At 36.3% G+C, this 24,756-nt stretch overlaps 2 protein-coding genes and 1 pseudogene across 3 annotated transcripts; 2 read left to right on the top strand and 1 right to left on the bottom strand.

Moving 5' to 3' along the window:
- Positions 1 to 8,722: 8,722 nt before the first annotated feature.
- Positions 8,723 to 11,541, top strand: LOC109800944 (putative transferase At4g12130, mitochondrial; annotated as a pseudogene). Its single transcript, XR_014430580.1, has 5 exons — positions 8,723 to 9,393; positions 10,287 to 10,540; positions 10,672 to 10,770; positions 10,862 to 11,019; positions 11,117 to 11,541. The product of XR_014430580.1 is annotated as a putative transferase At4g12130, mitochondrial (transcript).
- An 896-nt stretch (positions 11,542 to 12,437) lies between these two features.
- Positions 12,438 to 14,861, top strand: LOC109800852 (small ribosomal subunit protein uS15). The gene is made up of 5 exons (XM_020361756.3): positions 12,438 to 12,573; positions 12,674 to 12,746; positions 12,842 to 12,980; positions 13,080 to 13,266; positions 14,617 to 14,861. The coding sequence occupies exons 1-5, from the start codon at positions 12,551 to 12,553 to the stop codon at positions 14,648 to 14,650; spliced, it is 456 nt and encodes a 151-aa protein (XP_020217345.1). The 5' UTR covers positions 12,438 to 12,550; the 3' UTR covers positions 14,651 to 14,861.
- Positions 14,862 to 18,796: 3,935 nt separating this feature from the next.
- On the bottom strand, positions 18,797 to 21,068 carry LOC109800884 (MYB-like transcription factor ODO1). Its single transcript, XM_020361799.3, has 2 exons — positions 20,769 to 21,068; positions 18,797 to 19,888 (listed from the first exon to the last, which is right to left on the bottom strand). Exons 1-2 carry the CDS (start codon positions 21,029 to 21,031, stop codon positions 19,351 to 19,353), a joined length of 801 nt encoding a protein of 266 aa, XP_020217388.2. The 5' UTR covers positions 21,032 to 21,068; the 3' UTR covers positions 18,797 to 19,350.
- Positions 21,069 to 24,756: the final 3,688 nt, after the last annotated feature.

The following is a 24,756-nucleotide window of genomic DNA, read 5'->3' as shown; positions in this document are numbered from 1 at the left end:
TCCCCGTCTCGCAGCGGTCACCTCGACTCCAAGCTAGCCCTGATCTGCTCCCATACCAAGTATGATCATCGCAGTTCCACCACATGGAAACATAAGGGTAAGCTAGAATTCATAAAATGAATCATAATAATCTATACTACACAATCGTATTCATAGAGTCACACCATACACTCTATCCAATACTACTCATGCATAAAATATAATCCACCAGTCATGAAGTCAAACACCACACTTCATCATATTAATAATCATGCAATAAATGCATCTCATGACAGATATCAATGCATATCAATCATCTAATGCGTCGTCACGCATACACCTAGGAGATCTCCACAACAATAGAGCTGTATAAGTGACATTCCATCCTACCGAAACCACCCCAACCGTTTTCACGCCCAATGCGCCCGCTCGGTCACAGCTAAACAGGATATATAATCCTCCCTCGGGTTTACTCGGATGATGTCACTTACACAATTGGAAGTCCAGATCCACCGTCAGGTATAGCACAGCTGGGTACGGGCTTACCACGACCTTGGCATGCATTAACCAAGTCAATTGTGGAGTTCGCCCACCGACTATCCGCAAGGATCCACGCACCTTCCCAAGTACTTGGTTAAGGGAATAACCCTCGACCTCATACCCCGCTTCAACACTAGCTAAGGACTTAGAGGAGACTCACCCAACCCAGTGGCCTATCTGAGCACCACTCTCCCAAATCCAGTGGCCTCCCAGAGCACCACTCTCATATATCAGTGGCCTATCCAAGCACCACTCTCAAGAGACTCTATGTGAGCTCTTCCAGTTCGAAAATATTTTTCCTCTCCTCAAGTCCTAGGCTAGACTCATGCCATAGGCATCACATGCAATCATGCATCATACATCATAATGGTCTGCCCACCATCATGATCAACAATCATACACATGTCATAAGACATCACATGCAATAATGCATCATACATCATAATGGTCTGCCCACCATCATGATCAACAATCATACTCATATGAACATATACGCATGTCATATCATATTCAAACATTCATACGTATCATCACAAAGCATACATATGAATCACACCTCACCATACATCATATATCATATATACATGATCTAAAACTTTAACTTTAAACATGCATAAGCATCAATTCATTCATAAACTTATTCACGCTCGGCGTAGCCTGAGCTCGCCCAGCCTAATCCCAGCCTGAGAGTCCCAAGACTCATCCACGCCTAGCACATTTAACCTGCGCCCGGCCTAAATTCCAATAACAGAGTTCACAAACTCTCATCCACACCAACAAATCCAGCCACATGCAAACACAAAATACAATGCATAGACTTCATACAACTTAAATAAACCTAGAATCAACATGCACCCATCTGATGCATCAAATTCACCAGAACCCCCATTTTTTTCCAAGACTTTGAACAATTAGCGAATTCTCCGATCCAGCCATGGATCCTCAACTTCCATGCATCAATTAAGTTTCTAAACTCACATGCAACTTAAATAACAAACATTCTAGCTTCCCTTACCTGAAGATTGGCTCAGATAGCCAAAGACTGAACAAAAGTAGAATTTTCCCTCGAGGCTCAACTCGGAACTTCAGTCTTCCCAAAACAAGCTTTCTGATCTGAATTTCAAGAAAAGTCAGAAGGAGTTAGTGATCTAGAGGAGAAAAGGAGTCAAACAGAGAAATTTGGGAGAGAAAGGAGCTCACTGACCCAGAGACCTTCTCTCTAAAACTTCTCTCTAAAACCTCCGAAACTCCTGAAGGCCCCCAACCCCCTATTTATAGACTTTCGGATTGGCCCAGAACGGCCCGTACCGAGTTCGGAACGGCCCGTTCCGAACTCCCAAATCATGCACAAAATTAACGCCCAGAACGGCCAGTTCTGAAATCAGAACGGCCCGTTCCGGGACTCATCCGGAACGGCCCGTTCTCCCTCCAGAACGTCCCGTTCTCCCTCCAGAACGTCCCGTTCTCCCTCCAGAACGGCCCGTTCTCCCTCCAGAACGGCCCGTTCTCCTTCCCAGAACGGCTCGTTCTCAACCACAATATGTAGTTAAATTCAGTAGCTTGGAACGACCCGTTCCAATTTGGGAACGGCCCGTTCTGGGCTACTGAATCAGCCTCTTTTTTTTTTTTTTTTTTTTTTTTTTTTTTTTTTTTTTTTAACAATGTTACAATACTCCCCAACAAATAGGAATTTTCGTCCCCGAAAATAGGTCTACCTGAAGAGAGGAATGGATACTGTTCCTTGAATTGACTCTCCACCTCCCAGGTAACCTCACCAGTAGATGCATCCCAAACAATTCTCACCAAGCTGATGGATTTGCCACAAAACTTCTTCAACTTGTGATCAACCACAGCTACCGGTTTCTTCTCATAGGTCAAGTTCTCTCTAACTTGCACCTCATCCATCTCTACCACTTGACTCAGATCTGGGATGTACTTCCTAAACTGTGAAATGTGAAACACATGCTCTCCCTCATCAAATTCTAGAGGTCTCCTCCTCCTATCGGCATAGGACTTTCATCAACTCTGGGTAGCCCTCAACCTTTGCTGAATTTATCTCACCATCTCAGTAGTCTGAAGAACTAACTCTGGACCAACCACTACTGGCTCACCCTCTTGATACTAACATAATGGAGTCCTACACCTCCTGCCATATAAAGCCTCAAAAAGTGTCATGCCAATAATCAAGTGATAACTGTTATTATAATTAAACTTTACCAGTGGTAACACCTCTTCCCAGCTACCCAGATGATCCAACACATAAGCTCTCAAGAGATCCTCCATTGACTGAATTGTCCTCTCCGACTGACCATCTATCTGTGGATGATAAACAGAGCTCAACCTCAACCTTGTTCCCAAAGCCTGATGCAGAGTCTGCCCACCGGGAAGTAAACCTTGGATCTCTGTTAGAGATAATACTGTAAGACACTCCATGCAACCGTACTATCTCTCTGATATACAACTGTGCAAGCCTCTCCAAGGACCACCTCTTGATAGGAAGAAAGTGCGCACACTTGTCAACCTATCAACAATCACCCAGATAGAGTCACTATTCCTAGCTGTCCTAGGCAACCCAACCACAAAGTCCTTAGTGACATTATCACACTTCCACTTCAGAATCTCCATCAGCACTAAGCTCAAAAACAGCTGCCCTCTTAATACCAAGCAATCCCAAAATCCTCAACAATTCTAGATCTTGTAATTGCTTAGTTCCCACCTGTCTCAAGAACTCATTAGTTATGGTGATCATACCGCAACTAATGTGATCTTGGACAACCTCCACTTCTAGTCTCAAATCTCTAAACTACTCAATCAGCTCCAACTCCTTAATCAACATAGCTGACACATGAATGGATTTCCTACTCAATACATCCGCTACCACACTCGCCTTCCCAGGATGATACATCAACTTTGAAATCAAAATCCTTTAGGAATTCCATCCACCTCCTCTGCCTTATACTCAAACTCCTTTTTATCCTTAAATACATTGAATCTCGCATCATACAGATAGTGCCTCCACGACTTCAAGGCAACCACCATAGCTGCAAGCTCCAAATCATGAGTAGGATAATTCCTCTCATGAGTCTTATGTTGCCTCGAAGCATACACTACTATTCTTCCTTCCTGTATCAACACACAGCCCAACCCCTGGTGAAAAGCATCACAACACACATCAAAATACTCATCAGTATTAGGTAACACCAAAACTGGAGAAGTATTCAATCACTCCTTCAATTCCTGAAAACTCTGCTCACAAGCGTCCATCCAAACTAAAAACTGATCTTTCCAAGTCAGTTAAGTCAAAGGCATTACTATTCGAGAGAAACTCTTCTATAAATCTCTGATAGTAACCCGTTAACCCAACAAAACTCCTAATCCCCGTAACAGTCCTCTGACGCTCCCACTGGATCACAGCCTCCACCTTGGCTGGATCTCCTGTAATCCCCTCTATCGATATCACATGCCCCAAATCTCACCTCAGACAGTCAAAACTCACCCTTGGACAGCTTGGCATACAACTACCTCTTTCTCAGTACCTGTAAAACCAACCTCAAATGCTCATAGTGATCCTCCAAAGATCTAGAATACACCAATATATCATCAAAACATCGAAGCTCCCCTCAGTTGATCCATCAATTCATCAATTCTCAAAAGCGGATACCTATTCCTTATCGTCAATTTGTTCAGTTACCGATTGCCGATAATCACACAAACGGGCCCCACCATCTTTCTCTACTAACAGTACCAAGGCACCCTAAGGAGAAACATTGGACCTCTCTACTATTTCTCCAACAAATCCTCGATCTGTTTCTTCAGCTTTACCAACTTAGCTTGAATCATCCTATAAGAAGCCACTGATACCGATCTTGCACCCAATACCAGGTCAATGCTAAATACAACATCACGCATAGGTAACAATCCCGACACATCATCTGGGAACACCTCAGGAAACTCACTGACAATCTCAATCCCAGTGATGACCCTCTCCATCTCAATCATTCAAAACGACAAACAACATGAAGCACTCAGCTCCATCTTTCATCAACTACTCAGCCTGACCCGCTGACAACAACACCTCATCCTCCAACTGAGGAAATATCAATCTTCTCTGAGCACAATCTATAAGGATGTGATGGGCAGATAACCAATCCATCCCTAAGATTATGTTAATATCTATCATGAGCAACCCAATCTCCCCACACAATCAACAAAAATAAATGAATGTGTGGCACCAGAATCGAACAAAAATAAAACATCCTCACCTGCTGCCTTCCCTTTCCCCTTCACCAAGTCTGATGAAGTGGAAGCCTTTGCACCTGATAATGTAAACACTCTCCCCGTAGTTGTAGGTCTGGGTGGCCTCGGGGCACTCCCAGATGAAGTCGGTGGTGTTTGACAATCTCTAGAGATGTGGCTTGGCCTACCACATCTGAAGCAAACATTCCCCGGATGAGAACAATCTCTAACCATATGTGCTCTTTTACATCTGTAGCACCGCACCAACTGTGCTCCGCCCTGAGAAGTAACAGGTCGAGGTCCCCTACTAACAGCTCCTCTCTGAGACTGTACAGGTCTGTCATAGGGTCCCCTCTACTGGCCTCCCCTCCTGAACTCTAGCAGCCTTACCACTGCTACTACCACCCTCCAAACTCTCAACAGTCTTTGTCTTCTCAACCAAGGCAGGAAACTCCACTATGGACATAGGGACTATGACCCTCTTCAGCTCGTGCCTCAATCCCTCTACAAACTTTCTACATCTCCAAGCCTCAGATATGGCCTGAGAGTAGAAACGAGTTAAACGCTCAACCTCATAGCATAATCTAGAACAGACAGGCTCTCTTAATGCAATCCCTATCAACATGTACACTCCTGTTCTCTAATATTTGTTTGGTGTCTCTCCACCAGTACTCAGCCTCGCCTGCCAGTATACATATTGCATAGGCCAACTTCCTTTCCTCAGAAGATCTCAAAACACTGAAGATCTTTTCCATCTCACACAACCACTAATATGCCACATCAAGATCTGAATCCCCCTTGAACTGAAGAAGCTAACATCTCCTGAACTCTGCCTGAGAGACCACCGGTCTAGCTGCCTCAACCGCAGCTCTACCCACCTCCATCTAAGCAAAGTAAGCACTTTACTATTGCATCACTATGGCCATCATCTCCATAGTTCTAGCGATATGATCAAACTGAGACCTCACCATACAAAAAGAATTCAAACATTCTTTTACTAACACTTTATCACTACAACTCACCAAAATTAACACATATCAAAGATATGACACAACAGAAACATAGAAGGATCACTCCCCACAGAGCATCCTAACAGACTCGACCGGCTCTGATACCATAAAAGTGTAACGACCCGCCATGGTCTCTACACTTAGTGGAATCGCACTACTACTAGTGAACTAAGGAAAATATTAAATTGGATAACTCATACTTACAGGTATAGATAAGAATAAAAATAACCAAATTCTTTAAATACAAAATAAAATGCCATATATGTACAGTCATCCCAAAAATAATATTTCCTAGTGCCGGTCAAACAGACAAAAATCGCTACCCAAAATGGTAACCCTAACACGAGGATCAAACTCCCCGTCTCGCAGCGGTCACCTCGACTCCAAGCTAGCCCTGATCTGCTCTCATACCAAGTATGATCATCGCAGTTCCACCACATGGAAACATAAGGGTAAGCTAGAATTCATAAAATGAATCATAATAATCTATACTACACAATCGTATTCATAGAGTCACACCATACACTCTATCCAATACTACTCATGCATAAAATATAATCCACCAGTCATGAAGTCAAACACCACACTTCATCATATTAATAATCATGCAATAAATGCATCTCATGACAGATATCAATGCATATCAATCATCTAATGCGTCGTCACGCATACACCTAGGAGATCTCCACAACAATAGAGCTGTATAAGTGACATTCCATCCTACCGAAACCACCCCAACCGTTTTCACGCCCAATGCGCCCGCTCGGTCACAGCTAAACAGGATATATAATCCTCCCTCGGGTTTACTCGGATGATGTCACTTACACAATTGGAAGTCCAGATCCACCGTCAGGTATAGCACAGCTGGGTACGGGCTTACCACGACCTTGGCATGCATTAACCAAGTCAATTGTGGAGTTCGCCCACCGACTATCCGCAAGGATCCACGCACCTTCCCGAGTACTTGGTTAAGGGAATAACCCTCGACCTCATACCCCGCTCCAACACTAGCTAAGGACTTAGAGGAGACTCACCCAACCCAGTGGCCTATCTGAGCACCACTCTCCCAAATCCAGTGGCCTCCCAGAGCACCACTCTCATATATCAGTGGCCTATCCAAGCACCACTCTCAAGAGACTCTATGTGAGCTCTTCCATTTCGAAAATATTTTTCCTCTCCTCAAGTCCTAGGCTAGACTCATGCCATAGGCATCACATGCAATCATGCATCATACATCATAATGGTCTGCCCACCATCATGATCAACAATCATACACATGTCATAAGACATCACATGCAATAATGCATCATACATCATAATGGTCTGCCCACCATCATGATCAACAATCATACTCATATGAACATTTACGCATGTCATATCATATTCAAACATTCATACGTATCATCACAAAGCATACATATGAATCACACCTCACCATACATCATATATCATATATACATGATCTAAAACTTTAACTTTAAACATGCATAAGCATCAATTCATTCATAAACTTATTCACGCTCGGCGTAGCCTGAGCTCGCCCAGCCTAATCCCAGCCTGAGAGTCCCAAGACTCATCCACGCCTAGCACATTCAACCTGCGCCCGGCCTAAATTCCAATAACAGAGTTCACAAACTCTCATCCACACCAACAAATCCAGCCACATGCAAACACAAAATACAATGCATAGACTTCATACAACTTAAATAAACCTAGAATCAACATGCACCCATCTGATGCATCAAATTCACCAGAACCCCCATTTTTTTCCAAGACTTTGAACAATTAGCGAATTCTCCGATCCAGCCATGGATCCTCAACTTCCATGCATCAATTAAGTTTCTAAACTCACATGCAACTTAAATAACAAACATTCTAGCTTCCCTTACCTGAAGATTGGCTCAGATAGCCAAAGACTGAACAAAAGTAGAATTTTCCCTCGAGGCTCAACTCGGAACTTCAGTCTTCCCAAAACAAGCTTTCTGATCTGAATTTCAAGAAAAGTCAGAAGGAGTTAGTGATCTAGAGGAGAAAAGGAGTCAAACAGAGAAATTTGGGAGAGAAAGGAGCTCACTGACCCAGAGACCTTCTCTCTAAAACTTCTCTCTAAAACCTCCGAAACTCCTGAAGGCCCCCAACCCCCTATTTATAGACTTTCGGATTGGCCCAGAACGGCCCGTACCGAGTTCGGAACGGCCCGTTCCGAACTCCCAAATCATGCACAAAATTAACGCCCAGAACAGCCAGTTCTGAAATCAGAACGGCCCGTTCCGGGACTCATCCGGAACGGCCCGTTCTCCCTCCAGAACGGCCCGTTCTCCCTCCAGAACGTCCCGTTCTCCCTCAAGAACGGCCCGTTCTCCCTCCAGAACAGCCCGTTCTCCTTCCCAGAACGGCTCGTTCTCAACCACAATATGTAGTTAAATTCAGTAGCTTGGAACGGCCCGTTCCAATTTGGGAACGGCCCGTTCTGGGCTACTGAATCAGCCTCTTTTTTTTTTTATTTTTTTTTTTTTAACAATGTTACATTACTTATCAATCTCTTGTTCCATCTTTCACTTCTTTTATTTCAAATATTGCTATAACAAACGCAATCATGTAGACATCTTAGCATTAATTGTATAATTTAAATTTCATGTAAATAACCATTAATAAAGTGATCAAATATTTAAATTATTAATTCTTATCACGCTATATTCATCATAGGGTATCAATTTAGGGCGTTGTAGGAGTACTTAATACTTTTCCTGCAGATAATCGATTCCCCGAACCCAATTCTGGTTATGAAGGCCTTTATTGGAATTTTCAAAAATCTTTTCTTTTTTCAATGTTTTGAGTAAAATATTGGTAAGGACTCCAAGAACCTATTTTCAAAACTATTAATCAAGGATTAGTATGGTATCTGGACATTCCTTAATTAATGAGATTTTTCAAAAGGATGTCTAAATCATAGATCGCGAAATCGGAAATTTTCGGGTTGCGACGATGGTTCCTACCAACCTCTTCTTCCTCTAATCTCACTTGGCTTTGATATTTTATTTTTCAGTTGTTTTCCCATTTACATTTTGATTTGGTTTTGTTGTAGTAAGGGTATTTCCTCCTCAGCTCTGTCATACAAGAGGCAAGTTCAGACGAGTGGATTCCCTCACACGACTTTCCCCAAAGCAGCGCTAGCCATGAATCGCGTAGCATTGCCCAAATCCATTGCCCATCGTTTCAGATGGAAGCAATTCAGTAACCGTTGTGAAAGCCAGGTCCAAAACGTTGGGCCCGTGGCCTCTCTCCTCAAGTCCCGCTCCGTTATACGGTTCTGCGGGCCTGACACCCTCAAGTTCCTCCAGGGCTTGTTGACCAACGATGTACGGAGGTTGGGTGAACCCATTGGTGACAAAAACGAAAACTTGCCCACACCCAACGTACCTGCCACCTCAGTTCCTCCTATTTATGCTGCACTGTTGACTCCTCAAGGGAGATTCCTCTACGACCTCGTTCTCTATAAGCCTCCCACGTGCGACACCAAGCTCGATCATACTGGATCTGGCCCTCACTCCCACACCGATCAACCCTTTCATTTGTTTGCTGACGTCGATGCTTCTATCTTGGATGAGTTGTTGCAAACCTTCAACAAGTCAGTTCACTCTTCCATTCATTCTTTTCATCCCATTACTTTTATTCCGGCTTAATTCCTCAACTTCACCTTTGTCAATATCTATTTTGTTGATTAGTTTTTTTTCCCTCAATTACAAATTAGATAGATAGATAGTTATCATTGACATCACTGGCCTGAAAAAAGTTCCATGACTTCCGTTTAACCAATTTTTTGAAACGTTATTCCTAGGTTCTATATGGACTGGAGAAATCCTGGTATCAGTCAATGAACTTATTTGAGGACAAGATTAGAGCTGCTGAGAGATAATCTAATACAAGCTTAGAAGACATTTTGAGAGCTATTCAATTGAAATTAAAGAGTTAATTTTGAGAGCTACTCAACCAGCTAGAAATAAAGTGCTTTTTTTCCCTACAGAAAAGTTCAAAATCTCTTTTAAACAAGCTCAATGTCTAACATCTCACCTTGTGGACAATCATTATCTTCTACTTTAATATCATGTTTCAAGTTAGGAATGCTCTCGGAGCACTCAATATAGAATGGCATGCACTCTATTAAATACTTTCAATTACTAAGCAAGCATGGAAGAATGATTTTTGTGTTTACAATATAATAAATGCTCTGCTTGTATTTCCTTAACCTGTGCCCTAGCAGTTCCTTAAAGTTGCAGTCGTTAGACATTAAATGGTATAGAAAGATTTCCCTTGCACCAGGAACATCTATTTGTCTCTCTAAGCGTGATCATGCTACACTACATATGCATGTTATAAAGTTTGATTAACCAACCGTTGGCCTGCAAAGAGTAGATTGTTTGGCTTGCCTAGGCATCTGTTGGATTGAAGTTGATCTTCTTCCTACCCTTGTTTTATTGGTTTTTATTTCTGAGGAGAGACATTAACATTTTAATGTTACAGATACCGGTTGAGGTCAAAGGTTGAGATTGATGATGTCTCCAGTGATTTCTCGTGCTGACAGTGATATAGTGCTGGCCTTCTTGAGAAGTCCTCACAAGTAGAAGAACTAGAAGCAGCCTTTGTTGGCTGGGGTGCTGGTTTGGATCGTACTGCAATGTCTTCTTCACATGGGAGTGATCATGGGTGGCAATGGTTTAAGGATCCCAGATTGGTCTCTCTTGGTTTCCAAGGGATCTTCCCATCAAATATAACTCGTTAGTTATCTATTCTTTGGCTGCTAATAAAATTTGTGTCTAATATTTATTGTTGCAATCTTTTACATTACTGTGACAAAACTCTAGATGTTTAGTCCTCAAAGAGTCTCCCTCATCTCTACATGTTTCAGCACCTCTAATTGAGGTTGACAAAGAGACTGATGAACATAATTTCCTTTTATGGAGAATAGAGAAGGGAGTAGCAGAAGGATCAACCGAGATTCCAAAAGGTGCATGTTTGTTTCCTTGTAAAATACTCTTACTGAGAAGAGCTCTTTCAGTGAGTTGTCTCAAATATCTTGATTAATTGATCATGTCTAGGTGAGGCAGTACCGCTTGAGTATAATCTTGCAGGTCTAAATGCAATTAGCTTTGACAAAGGTTGTTATGTCGGTCAAGAACTCATAGCTCGTACCCATCACAAGGGGTGATTAGAAAGCGAATAATTCCTCTAAGGTTTCTCGATAATGATGGGAAAGGTAATATGCTCCTATAAGGAGGATGTGACTTCTTTAGTATTTATATATTATATAATGATAGTGATGTAACTAAGCCATTCCTTTTCTGCTATTCTAGAGTTAGTAAACAAAGTTGTTCCAGGCTCAGAAGTAATGAACGTTGCATCTGGCAAAAAAGCTGGCATAGTGACTACTGCCCTAGGATGTCGTGGGTTGGGGCTCTTGCGACTTGAAGAAGCTTTAAAGGGGTCGAGTGCTTTGTGCATTCAGGGACAAGAGGATGTGAAGGTTGTCGCTAGTAGACCAGATTGGTGGCCTTCTGAATGGCTTCAGGATCATGGACAACATGCTACTTTTGCCTAGGATTCTCAATGTCGTTCAAAGGGCAAGTATTTATGAACAATTTTGTTGGTGAATGAATAAATTTGTAAATGGGGCGTTAATATAATACTCTCTCCGTTTTTTTTATAGTCGTTTTTTTGTTAGATTTTGTTAGATTTATAAATGGGGCGTTAATATAATACCTATTAATTTTCTTTTTCATTTGTACCCTTGATAATTAATGTATGTTTATTGAACAATGTGTCTATTCATTTTTTAATGTACCTATTTCTTCTCCAACCATCTAAAGGGTATAACAGGAAAATATGTAATAAATACTTTGAAAAACTAAAATATCAATTATTGTCTTAATTCTTGTGCATAACCTTAAAGATAATGAAAAAAAACGGAAAAAGTACTAATATGCTTCCGATGTGTGGATGGTAAAAGAAGGAACAGTGAAGACCATATTTGTGGATTTTCTTGCGGAATGAGTTTTATTGTAGTAACGGTAGTGTGTACCATTTTTCCTCCACAAAACTCTTTACATAGAACAATTTTGTCTTTCACAAATTAGGAATGAACCATGCTTTAGTCTTTTTTTTACATGTGCAAAACAATGACAATTGTTTCAACCATTGCAAACCTAAAAAGTTGTGCATTTTTTTATACATGAAAATGATATGTATGGGAGATAATCACTTATTTATAAATTAAATCACTTATTAAAATATTGGGTCTTAAACATTTTTAACAAATTTGAAAAGGTGTAATTTTACATCTAAAATCACATTAAAATACCTGTTACAATGATTTTAAATAAGTTTTTACATGGTTGATTCCACGTTGATTATTGATTCTAGATTTAAAATTAGTGGGGGAAATTTAGATTATTTTTTGCATAGAATAAAAAAAATTCACGAACTATTGTTATTACTAAACCTGAATCACATAACTTGAAAATTAATTTATTTAAATTATCTTTTTCCAATTATTGAAAATTGTTCAGTGAAATTTTTTTCGAAAATTGGTGCAATTTGCATAAATATATCTGAAATTAAACTAATGTCTAAAAGCAGGATTTATTGGAAATAATTAATAAAATAAAGAATTTAAGAAAACCATTGTTTTTAGTATAATTTGCAAATTTGGACGGCATTGAGAGTTTGGGGTTAGGTTAGGGTTTTGCTTTGCAGGGTACCCATATCTGCTTCTCTGAAAGGCGAAAACCATGGGTCGTATGCATAGTCGTGGGTTTGTACCAACCTCTTCTTCCTCTAATCTCACTTGGCTTTGATTTTTTTTTATTTTTCAGTTGTTTTCCCATTTACATTTTGATTTGGTTTTGTTGCAGTAAGGGTATTTCCTGCTCTGCTCTGCCATACAAGAGGACTCCCCCTACCTGGCTCAAGATCTCTTCACAAGACGTAATAACTAATCATATTCCTCTTTCTGCCAATTCAATTCTTATTTCTTATTTCGACGCTTATTTTCGATTTTATTTATGATAATATTGATTTAGGTTGATGAGAATATATGCAAGTTCGCCAAGAAGGGTTTGACGCCGTCTCAGATTGGCGTGATTCTCCGAGACTCTCACGGCATTGCTCAGGTCAAGAGCGTCACTGGCAGCAAAATCCTTCGCATCCTCAAAGCTCACGGTTGCTTTCCCTCTCTCTTTATACATCCATTGTTGTTGATGTCTGTTATTAGACTTATATTAGAAAACTGAAGAATTGAATTGGTTTTGTTTATTGCAGGGCTTACGCCTGAGATTCCGGAGGATCTGTACCATTTGATAAAGAAGGCAGTTTCAATCCGGAAGCATCTTGAGAGGAACAGAAAGGACAAGGACTCCAAGTTCAGACTCATCCTTGTCGAAAGCAGAATCCACCGTCTTGCCCGTTATTACAAACAAACTAAGAAGCTCCCCCCTGTTTGGAAATAGTGAGTAACATTTACCCTTGCCATTTTACTTCCAATATATCTTATGTTACCCTGACACATATGTAGCTTTTTGCATGATATTATTAAGAGTAAATTACACACATACGATAACCTGGGATTTCGTGAGATTGTACACAACTCCTTTGTCTTTTTGATGTTTACCCTGTATTGTTTGTCAAATAATTAAGAAGTTGATATAATATCCAAGGATTGTCAGCGTAATGTTTTTCAAGCAATTAAGTGGTTAATGGATGAGTAGAAAAAGTAAGAGAGTGTGCAATTTCATGAAACCTCAAGGGATTTCAATGCAATTTACTGTTTTGTTAATTAAGTTGAGGAGAACTTTGGATACCTAGATTTAGTCTACATAGGGATACATTTGGCTATAATTTTGTTGATACATATTTGGTTGAATACAAGTTCTCTCGAGTCTTGATGCAAGTTTTCGGTTCATGACTTCACACTTAACCTGGAGTACTTCATGCTGCACGAATTTCATTTTGATTTTGATTTCAGACTCTTTCATCTTTGGCAGAGTTATAGTTTGTCTTTGAAAGTGAATTCTATGTCGTGTTTGGTTGAGTAGGTGGAAAACGGATGATGAAATAAAAATGGTTTTCAACCAAGAGTGCAAAAAAATTCTTCTCCACTTTCCATTTTCTCATGTGTTTATTTTACTAAATAGTGTAATGTGATTTTCATTCTGAATTTTTACTTTGTCACTTTCCACATACTTGAGGACTTGGCCAAGCACAAACCAATTATCTCGGTTACCCTTTTTTTTTAATTTTTTTTATCAGCAGCTGTTTGTTACCTGGTTTTTTTTTGAAATTCCTTCATATGTTGTTTTTTTAGAATTTAGAATTTTTAAACCACAATTAGTAGTTTTTTCTGCCCAGTCAGTTAATCACTCTCTCGCATCTGCCCCAGAATTCAGAAACATAAATGAAATGGAAGGTAGGCGGAAAAACTTATATTGTTATGCTCATGTCTCATTACTGTAGAAAAGTATTTTCCATATTAATGCAGTTCACTTTTCGAAGGCTGATGACTTATGTGTGTTTGTTTTCCAATTAGAAACCAACAACGGCATGTTCAACAGAAGATAAAAGTTGCTTCATTGTGTTTTTCTGTTTGCAATGTTGCAAACTGGTTTCCAAACATATTAACTTGATTCTATGTTGACGTACATGCACAATTCTCGAGGCTCTTGTTATTCTGCTGTGTTTGCTTTCTTATCATTTTTTATGAACTTTTTTTAAGTCTCCTTGCACCAAGTTGAATGCTTTCGCGTGCAATTCTACTGTGGAACTGCTACTAAATACTAATGCCTTTTTTAAACATTTGCAGCGAATCAACAACTGCCAGCACCCTGGTTGCTTAGGGAATGTTTCAGCTCATGCTTGTAGGGTTGCTAGACTAGCAAGCTGAGGTGTCATTTTGATATTAATTTGGAGGTTTGGTGGGGGGATAGGTGTCTTATTTTTTGCTGAGAACCTCTGATTAGACAGAAGGGCATTATTTTACGCAATTTTGACTGCAATGTATGGTTTTCATTTGAAGTAATATATTAAACTGTTGAAAATTATTTTAAAGTATCTCGTATTTCTACTTTCTTACTTGTTACATCACATGTATATTAAACTGTTTAACATAACATTCAAGCAAATACTTCGTTAACGATTTCTAACGGAAGAAACACTACGAAAAACTTTAACTAAAAACCCATAGGATTGTCTTTCTCGTGTGGGTTTACCGGTAATACAACTCAACATTTATAGCTTCCGTGCCCTGTTGAAACGACCATTTCTTGTTTATCTGGGAAAGTGAATAAACAAGTAAAATATAGCCCTTGATGGATAACCTTAAAAGTTATTTGAAAAGCTTATGCACCCAACTTCTAACTTTTTTAGCTTGCAAGTAAATAATACCAAGTGCATAAGAAAATTAGACTTTACCTTGTCAAAGCAATAGAAATCAGCCATCGTGAAACAATGGCCAAGTGATGTGATTCACAAGGGCTCTTAATTTTTTTCCCAATTTCTTCAGCTATTTACTTCTCATTGGAATTGGAACTAGGGAAGGTAAGAAGTTCGTATAATTGAATAGCGCTTGACGAGCAATGGTAGGTGATGTCACCACCATGGCAAGTCTATTCCCAAGCCGGAGCCTAAAAGATAATCAAGTCTATTTGGAATGAATCGGCCATTCGATAGGTTGAAATAAAAATAAATTAATGTATCGGTTTGAAAGAATTATAAAATTGGACTGTGAGAAAATCAGTCAAAAACTGGATGAACCAGTTTAAAATTCTCAAAATGAAACAGATCATAGTTTTGTACTTAGATAATTTTATATTTTTAATTCTAATAATCCAAAGACCCACTTTTTTTAACAGGCCATATTAAATTCATATTTTGATAAATTTAAAATGTACATTACCTATTTAATGTATCGTTATTTAATTGCTCATTACATTGGTTGAAGAACATAATTGAGAAAGATTGGCGGAACTTGGATTAAAAGTTTGGAGGTGCCAAATTATTTTTTTATATATAAAATTATAAATTAATTTTTTATTAAATAAAAAATAGAATTTCTCTTTTTTTTACTCATTTTTTTTAATTTTATTACAATTAATAATATAACAATATATAAATATAATATTAATATATATATATATATATATATATATATATATATATATATATATATATATATATGGGGAATGCTAATATACTCCCACTTATTTTTTAGTTGGAGTATGTTAGCAACCTACACCAAAATTTTAGGACAAGAAAATCACTCATTTTTTTTTATTTGATTAATTTGTACAAAGAATATTATAGTAATTTAATTTAATTTTAAAAGAAAATAAAATATTTTCTCTCTCTTATTAACTTTATTCTCTAATTTTTTTTTTATTAATTAACTTTTTATTTCTTCATAAAGAGAGGAGACATCATGAGAGATGAGAGAGAAATGAGTTAAAGAAGAAATTTAATAGGAGAGAGATAAATAAGTTAAAGAAAGAATTTAATAAGAAAGAGAAGTAGGTTGGAGAAGGAATTTAATAGAAAATAAAAATGACTTAGAGAATGAAGTTAATAAAAGAAAAAAAATATTTTATTTTCATTTAAAATTAAATTAAATTATTATAATATCCTTTATATAAATTAACCAAATAAAAAAAAATGAGTGATTTTTCTATTCTAAAATTTTAGTATAAGTTATTAACATACTTCAGCTAAAAAATAGATAAAAATATATTAACACGTTCCCTATTTATATATATATGAAAATTTGGAAAAGTATAGGGTAGCCGTATGTCATAGAGAAGGTCCGCCCCTATTTATACGTCGACTATAATATATATGGTTTTAATGTCTTTTATCTGATTGTGGGCAGGTCGATTTTGGATGGATTTAAAAATTTTAAAACCAAATTTGCAGGACATAACTCGTATAAACTCAAAAGGCTAACATGATCTATCTGATAACCCATTCGAAACTGTCAAAAAACAATTTTTTTTCCTTAAAATTTTGTGTTGGGTTCAGGAGATGGATTTGTGCCCAATTCTACTAACAAAATATATTTTTTTTTTTGGGTGGGGAGGGGGTATAATGAGTTGCCTAAATCGTGTTGTTTGCTTTCTGAAATGTATCATGATTAACTCCACTGAGCAGTTAAGCTAATGGGACTGGGAGTGCTATCAGGATCCGATATGCCCAATGCATCCAAAAGTTCCTTAAAGGACAATTTGTTTATCCAATCCTGACACCTGATTAAGTATACTTTCATTTTTTTTATTATCAAAATGACGACAGAGTGAGTATATATAATAGTCACAAACTTCCCCATGGACAATGCGATCTCCATTTGGTTATTCTTTTGCTTTTTTCCTTATTTCGGCTTTATCTGTCCAAAGGTAGCCAATTAAAGCTCCCTTTCTTGCCACGTATATTGTTGCTCAAGAAGAAACAAATAGAACCTCACCCGTGCTGGGAATATATATTATGATCCAACCACTTACATGGTTAGGGCCCAGCTATATATGATTGGAATTGCTTTATGTTCGCATATAAATGGTACCATCTAACTCTATTCCTTTATATATTTTTTCATTTGGTGAAGAGAGGGGTTTGATATTAAGCATGCGTCAATTTTTTAACTTTTAAAGTTTAGAAACTATATCAATCGTTTCAATTCCTGACTTAAATGTCCATATACCATTCATTGAATCCTTGACTATAGGTAGGGTAGCAAATAACCAGATTTTTTTTTAAGTTATAATGGATCGGATAAAAATAAATAATTAAATTTATTAAAAATTTATATAAAATTTAATTTATTTAAAAAAAATTCATCTAATTCATTTATTAATAATTCTTCATAAATGGATATTCAATCTATTTATAAAAGTGATGTTTTAAAATTAAATATTTTTTATTTTTAATATAATTTATTTATTTCTCTTTTCTTTATAAGTTATTGTAGTTTATTTTTTTTATAATTTATAATACTTTTTCATGTTAAAATAGTTTTTAAAAATTTTAAACTAATAAATGTCTCATATTATAATTCAATGAATTTTAAAAAAGTAATGGTGAATCAATATCTATCCATAAAATTAGATGAATGGATTATATTTGATTTATTAATTATTTTTATTATAATGAATAAATTTACTTGTAAATGAATCCAATGAATAGTGAATAAACAAATTCATTTGTTATGTCTAATTATAATATTTTTAATGTTAGAGATGAAGGAATTGAGGAATGAAATAAATGATGATAGTCAAATTTAAGTGTTACATTAATAATTCTCTTACTTTATATTTTTTCAATAATAATATATTTATTAAAGAGTGATGAGAAAATAAGAGTGTAAATATATATGAAATAAAATTACTAATGTAATAAAGAAATAAAGAAAAATAATGTTGTAAGTTTGTAAAGTAGAAATTGATTATTAGAAATTAAATTTATTAATAATTTTAAGGACTAAATAAAGATTGATAAAATTAAAGACTAAATTATTTTTTATAACAATAAAACATAACTTAACCAATATTTATAATTCTGTGAATTATTTTGATGCATTTTCAAAAGTTGCCTTGTAATATAATTAAAGAAGGGAAAGTGATCAACTAGCAAAAGGTGAGGAGCGGATGTGAGAGAGACAGGGTGTTGTGATGTTGTCATTTGCCAACTTATCGTGGATATGACAACAACGAAACACTATTCGTGGTTCCATACATTAAAAAACAATTAAAAAAAAAGTATTAAAGCACTCTTGTGTTTTGACAAAACATACGCTCCACGCCTCCACCCTTGTGCTTCATTAGAATTAGAATGTCAAAAATGTTATTCTGCCATGAAAACAAAACATGTGCCCCACCCCTCACCTGTGGATTCAATGTTCATGGCAAGTCATTATTCAACTCCCCAATTTTTATGTCCATCCATCTCCATGTGACAGTAGCCAGGAAATGAGAAGATTATAGCAGAATTTATAACCACAAAAAAAAAAAAAAATTAACAGTATTTTCAAATTAAATATCTATATACAGTAAATATATTATCACAAAACCCAGTAGCAGTTTGACTTGTTACATTTTCTTGTGCCTACCATACACAAGATTACAGCATTTACAATAATACATATAATGTGGCATTTGGGGGATTTTGTTCGGTATCATTTCTGTGATTTGGTTGGTGAAGTGGCTCATAAGAGGAAAGGTTCGCCGTCCACCTTCCGGTCTTATTATGTAACATAATAGCTAGATAAAATTCAACAGAATCAACACCAAGAACCTAAATTCAAGTCCATGGTATTTTGTTAATCCTCGTGTCAAATTTTAACATAACAAAATCACGTTCAAATGTCGTATATATCACTTTCTTGACAAATAATAAATAAGGAGAACTTATCTAATATTCATCAAGACAGAGATAAACACAAAATTTGAACGTGACATGGACACAAGAGATTGGATTTATTCCCATATTGTCACATATAATATTTGATAGGTTGCTCTGTTTCTTAAGGACCAACTCAGTTTACCAGATGTAGTGTACCCTAAAGCCCTTTTCTGTCCATGCCTATAGTTTGCAGTGCATTTGACTCAATCTCGCTGAAACAATTAAAACCAAAATCATGAACACCAAAGTCCTGGAAGTCCAACAACCAAGAACAATTATCCTCCCATATTGGCAAGCCCATGTCATTGTTTTCATTCTCTACTTTAGGTGTAATGTCCCATAATGTGTCCATAAGAGGAGATTCATCCAGCCAAATGCTGTTCATGAGAGACTCATTATTCTTGCAAATGCTTTCCACCAAAAGGGAAGAAGAATTTTCATTTGGTGATGAGGTGGAATTCTCTTCCGAATTGAGAGCCCCTACTTTTTGTTCAACTTGAAGGGTGCTATCAGCTTGTGGCAAATGTTGTGCATGGGAGGAACTATCCTGAGATGATGTGACTTGTTTGTTAAGAGGTTCATGAGTAACAGGATCAATACCCATCTTAAGGAGCTTTTTCTTTATGTGGGTGTTCCAGTGATTTTTAATCTCGTTGTCTGTCCTTCCTGGTAACCTCGCAGCAATCTTGGACCACCTGAGACAAACAATCAAACAAAACTTATGACCCTATCTGCAAGTTAAGTCGCTACATTTACGGATAAGCTTCAGCCTTGATGTTAGGGTCTTTCTTGGTCCCAAAGGTAAGTACTCATATCAAATAAATCGTATACATCGCTTCAAGTAAGATCTTCAATTCAATCACTGCCATTTATATCCTAACTAATAACAATATGTCACTATTCTTTACTCAACAACCATCTCCAATTTACTGACTTTTGCATTCGACAAAAATAATTATTTGGTCTCCATTTTTTCAAGTTTTTTTTTTCCTTTATCAAAATCAAACTTATACCAAGAGATTTACAACGTCTCTCACGCACTCTAATCATCCAACTTGATACACCATTGATGTCCTTTAAGTGCTTACCTACTATTGATCACATCAGTTATATTGATAAAAAAAGTTAAACCTGTTACTTATGCAAAAGATCCAATTTCAAAGAATAAAATATACAGACAAACAGGTAAGTCAGGTCGGCAGTCCTCGTCTTTCCAATAGTATATAACAAGGCAAATATGATCAATTGACCATATTTTTATACGGTCGTTGTTATATGTTTCACACCTACAACAATAATAAGCCTTCAATCACTTGGCTTAAGTTGTCAAGTTTAAAACATGATTTCAATTGGAGTACCCTCTTGAACATCATACATGGATTATATTTATACACGTAAGTGATGGCAATTAGTGACTAGCTAGGACTTGAAAGAGGTTTGAAGCACATGGTATCATTCTAAATTTTTTTATCCATGAACATATTACACGTAGTGTGCCAAAGATTAATTTGTGCTCGTGTTTCATTCTAAATTAACACAAGGCATGCAATGCTCAAGTGAAAAATGAAAAAAAACCTGTTGCCAAGACGAGCATGGAGATCGATAACTAGCTGTTCTTCTGCCTGTGTGAGGAGCCCTCTCTTCAAGTCAGGTCTTAGATAATTGGTCCAACGAAGACGACAACTCTTGCCACATCTTCTAAGACCAGCAAGCTTTGGAACAGCACGCCAACAACACTGGCCATTGGTGAGAATGAAGTTGATGAGTTTTTTGTCTTCCTCAGCAGTCCATGGACCCTTCTTCACACCAAGTTTGTCACAGCAAGGTTGCCTCCCCATAGCACTAATGCACTTGTGTGATGAGATGAACCTAAAGTCCCACACCCACCTTTATATAATAATAATAATAATAATAATAATAATAATAAACCCCACTCCTTTTTCTGCCTAATTATTAAATAATGAAATATATATATGCATCCCAAAACAACAGACGAATAGGAGGCAGGGAAAAACGGAGGGAGAATTTGGGGGCCCACCAAAGTGTTGTGAAAGGTACGTGGGAACTAATATGGGATGTTCTGGTGTTTCTCGCTGCATAAAATGGGTGATGTTCAAGAATTCGTGACCCAAAGGCAGAGCTACATGTAAGCATCGAAAAGGAAGAAAAAAAATGTGTAAAATGATTATTGATCTTTTTCAATTTTCCTTTACAAATCCACTGCTCTAATTGCACTCTTACTCAACCATCTCGTCATCACCACGTTTACGTACGTGTCCTTATTATCAGAGTGGGGATGATATTGCTAGACGTGTTGGGTCCGCATGTGTGATATAACCGTTGATGGGTTGAAACTATATAGTTATTGGATGAGATTTATGTAACACCGTAAAATCATCCCTCATCTATGCTGCGCTTAGTTTCAAGATGTAAAATTATACCGACATTTTTATTTATTTAACATTCTTGTTATTCGGGAATGGAAAATAAACTCGTGCTTCGGGGACCACAAGTTTTTCCCTCTGTTTTTCCCATGTTACAAACAGTAATTCCCAACTTTCTTTTATCTAGCCTATCATTCATCGATATCACTAATAGATGGGTAAAACCTTGCACGACTTCGGTATATTTTGTGAGTGTTTATGTAAAATTAAAAATTATATATATATATATATTAATTTGAATCTTCTTATATAATAATTTATAGAAGATGACTGTTATAACATTTTAAATTCAATTTAAAAATTTCTTTTGATTATTTTTATCGTTTTTTTATGATGATAAATAACTGTTTGACACGTTTAATACGAATATTAAATATATTTTATCAAATAATATCTCTTATCTGATTAAGGGAGGTACTTATCTACTTTTTATAAATTTAAAAGATATTTAAGTTTATTTAATTATATAAGTTTAATTTTCATGTATTATCAGTATCAAAAATTTCACACAATTAATTGCATGTAAAAATAATCTTAGATATAATTTTAAAAATAATTATTATAAAATTCAATAATTTTATTCATGAGTATCAAACTGCATAGCAAAAAAGTTTATAAAAATTCATGCATCTCCTCAATTATGTTTAGATTTTTTAACAATTTTGGAGGAAGAAAAAGTAAGCATGATGTGTCGGGACGAGGGTACCCATTTTTTACAATTTTGTTTGTTAATTCTTTTTTAGTTTTGGGGGAAGACAAGTAAGGGATGACATATTTAACGAGGGAACTCTGATTTTTTACTTTGTTGTTGATGTTAAAAATTTTCTTACATCATTTATTATGTTTAGTTTGTTATGATTTTGGAGAAAAGAAGTAAAAATGACATGGTGTCATCTCATATTTAATTTTATTTTAGTTTCTTAAATAATAAATATTGTGTTTTGTGTATATCTTTTTATATCTCTTTTTTCTATTTAAAATTATAAGTACAATTCATGTTAATATATACTTGTTAATCTCTTAATGTTCTAGTAGATGCATGAATTACCATTTCAACATTTAATATGGAATGTGAGATGCACTCCAAACATATTAGGTGGAGCTAAATTCAACTGATAAATCCTAAATTTTAGTGTCATAAAATTACATGTTTTGACTATTTATGTGTCATTTTTAACTATGGATGTTATACTAAATAAAATGAAATTTGTTAAGTGCAATGTTAGAATTCACAAATGTCAATGTTTTGTCTTTGTAGCTGTAAACTTGGTACACTTCTATTATAATATTAATATATTATAATAAAAATGTGTTTAGTTGTGTATATATCTTTAATGTATATACGTTTAACATAAATATGGATTATTTGTAGTGTATATTGTATCTTATGTTCGTTAAACTATATTTGGAATTGATCTCCATTGTAACCTGTAGCAACCTCGGTCGCGACGGGACAGCGAAAAATAAATTGAAAAAGAGGAGTCGCCACCAATGTTATTTTTTACGGAAAAACATTGGAAAAACCATAAAATAGAAAATAGTCTACGAAAACCAAATTTTTGAGTTCGGGAGTCGATTACGTATGAGGAAGGTATTAGCACCTCACAACATTCGTCCTAAGACGATTACCTTTAATTAATTAAACTAATTATTTATAATTTATAAAATATTTATCTCACAAAAATTATCAAATATATTTTATTTAACTAATTTAAATTATGCATTGAAAAAAAGGTTAAAATTATTATTGTTATATAAAAAGGAGGATAATATTTTTTTTTATTTTTTGGCTCGACAAGATTTAGTTCTTGCTCTTACGTATCTTCATGTGTAATGAAGAATCAGAGTCACGTAGTTCTTTGGTAGAAAATATTTGTGTGTTCATATTTTTAATTAAATTTTATTTTTGTTAAATATAGGATTCTTGAACTGTCTCAGCTCATTCACCCTAAAAATATAAAATTGACCGAGGTGTACACCAAAGTCAATTCGGTAAAATTGTAATTATAATTATTGTTATAAATGTTGTGATTAAAAAATTTCTTGGTTGGACATTTTCGTTTTTTGAAGGAAAAATTTAAAGATAAGCTGTCACAACTTGTACTTTAAATTCAAAGGTTAAAAAGATGTCACATCTAGTTAACTATTCCTCCAATAAAATTTTGATACAATAATTTCAGATATTTACATTAAATATTGTAACACTATATTTTGGTATTTAATCACATTTTGAATTTAAATAAGAACTACCAACAGATATAAAAATAAATAAAAAAAATGAGTTTAATATACTCACAATTTTTCGCTACAGTAGCGGTAACTTGTTGGTCTCTTCCTTTGGGTCCCCTCTGGTCCAAGGTGGAGATGTGTGTGTGGGTGTGTGTGTGGGTAGGGTCTATTTATAGACTTTCTGGAGGGACTGGCACGGCCCGTTCTGAATCCGGAACGGCCCGTTCCGGGGTGACAATTTTACTCACAACGACCACTTTCGGAACGGTCGTTCCAGTTTGGGAACGGCCCGTTCCGGGCTAAAAAATTTAGGTATTTTGGTAGTTCCAGAACGGCCGTTCTGGTGTAAAAACTGTAGGTCTTTTTTAAAAATTGGAACAACCCGTTCCAGTTTGGGAACGACCCGTTCCAGTTGTGGGAACGGACCGTTCTGGGCCAAAAATTAGAGGTATTTTGGAAGGTTGAAACGGCCTGTTCCAGTTTTGGAACGGCCCGTTCCGGGCTAGAAATTTTAGGGCTTTTAGGAAAGCTGGAATAGCCCGTTCCAGATTGGGAACGGCCCGTTCCGGGCTTGCAATCTTAGTACCTTTTGGAAAGTTGGAACGGCCCGTTCGAACGGCCCGTTCCGGGCTTGAAATTTTGTCCTTTTTATTCTTTTTTGTATATACCTATTTTGCTATTTTTTAAGAACAAAATTAATATTTCTCGGACGAAATTGGGTTACTACATAACCATTACAAATACATTTAAATATATTACCAATTTCAAAATCTCCTTTTACAACTTTTGCATCTTTTAATTAATAGATTACTTATATAAACAACAATATTATTAATACAAATCATCTTAGTAAATTTAAAATATGCATACAATATGGATGCAACCGTGTC

This window comes from Cajanus cajan, chromosome 11, assembly GCF_000230855.2.
Source record: "Cajanus cajan strain Asha chromosome 11, NIPB_CcT2T_4, whole genome shotgun sequence".
Classification (NCBI taxonomy): Eukaryota; Viridiplantae; Streptophyta; class Magnoliopsida; order Fabales; family Fabaceae; genus Cajanus; species Cajanus cajan.
This window is presented reverse-complemented; position numbering and strand designations above follow the sequence as displayed.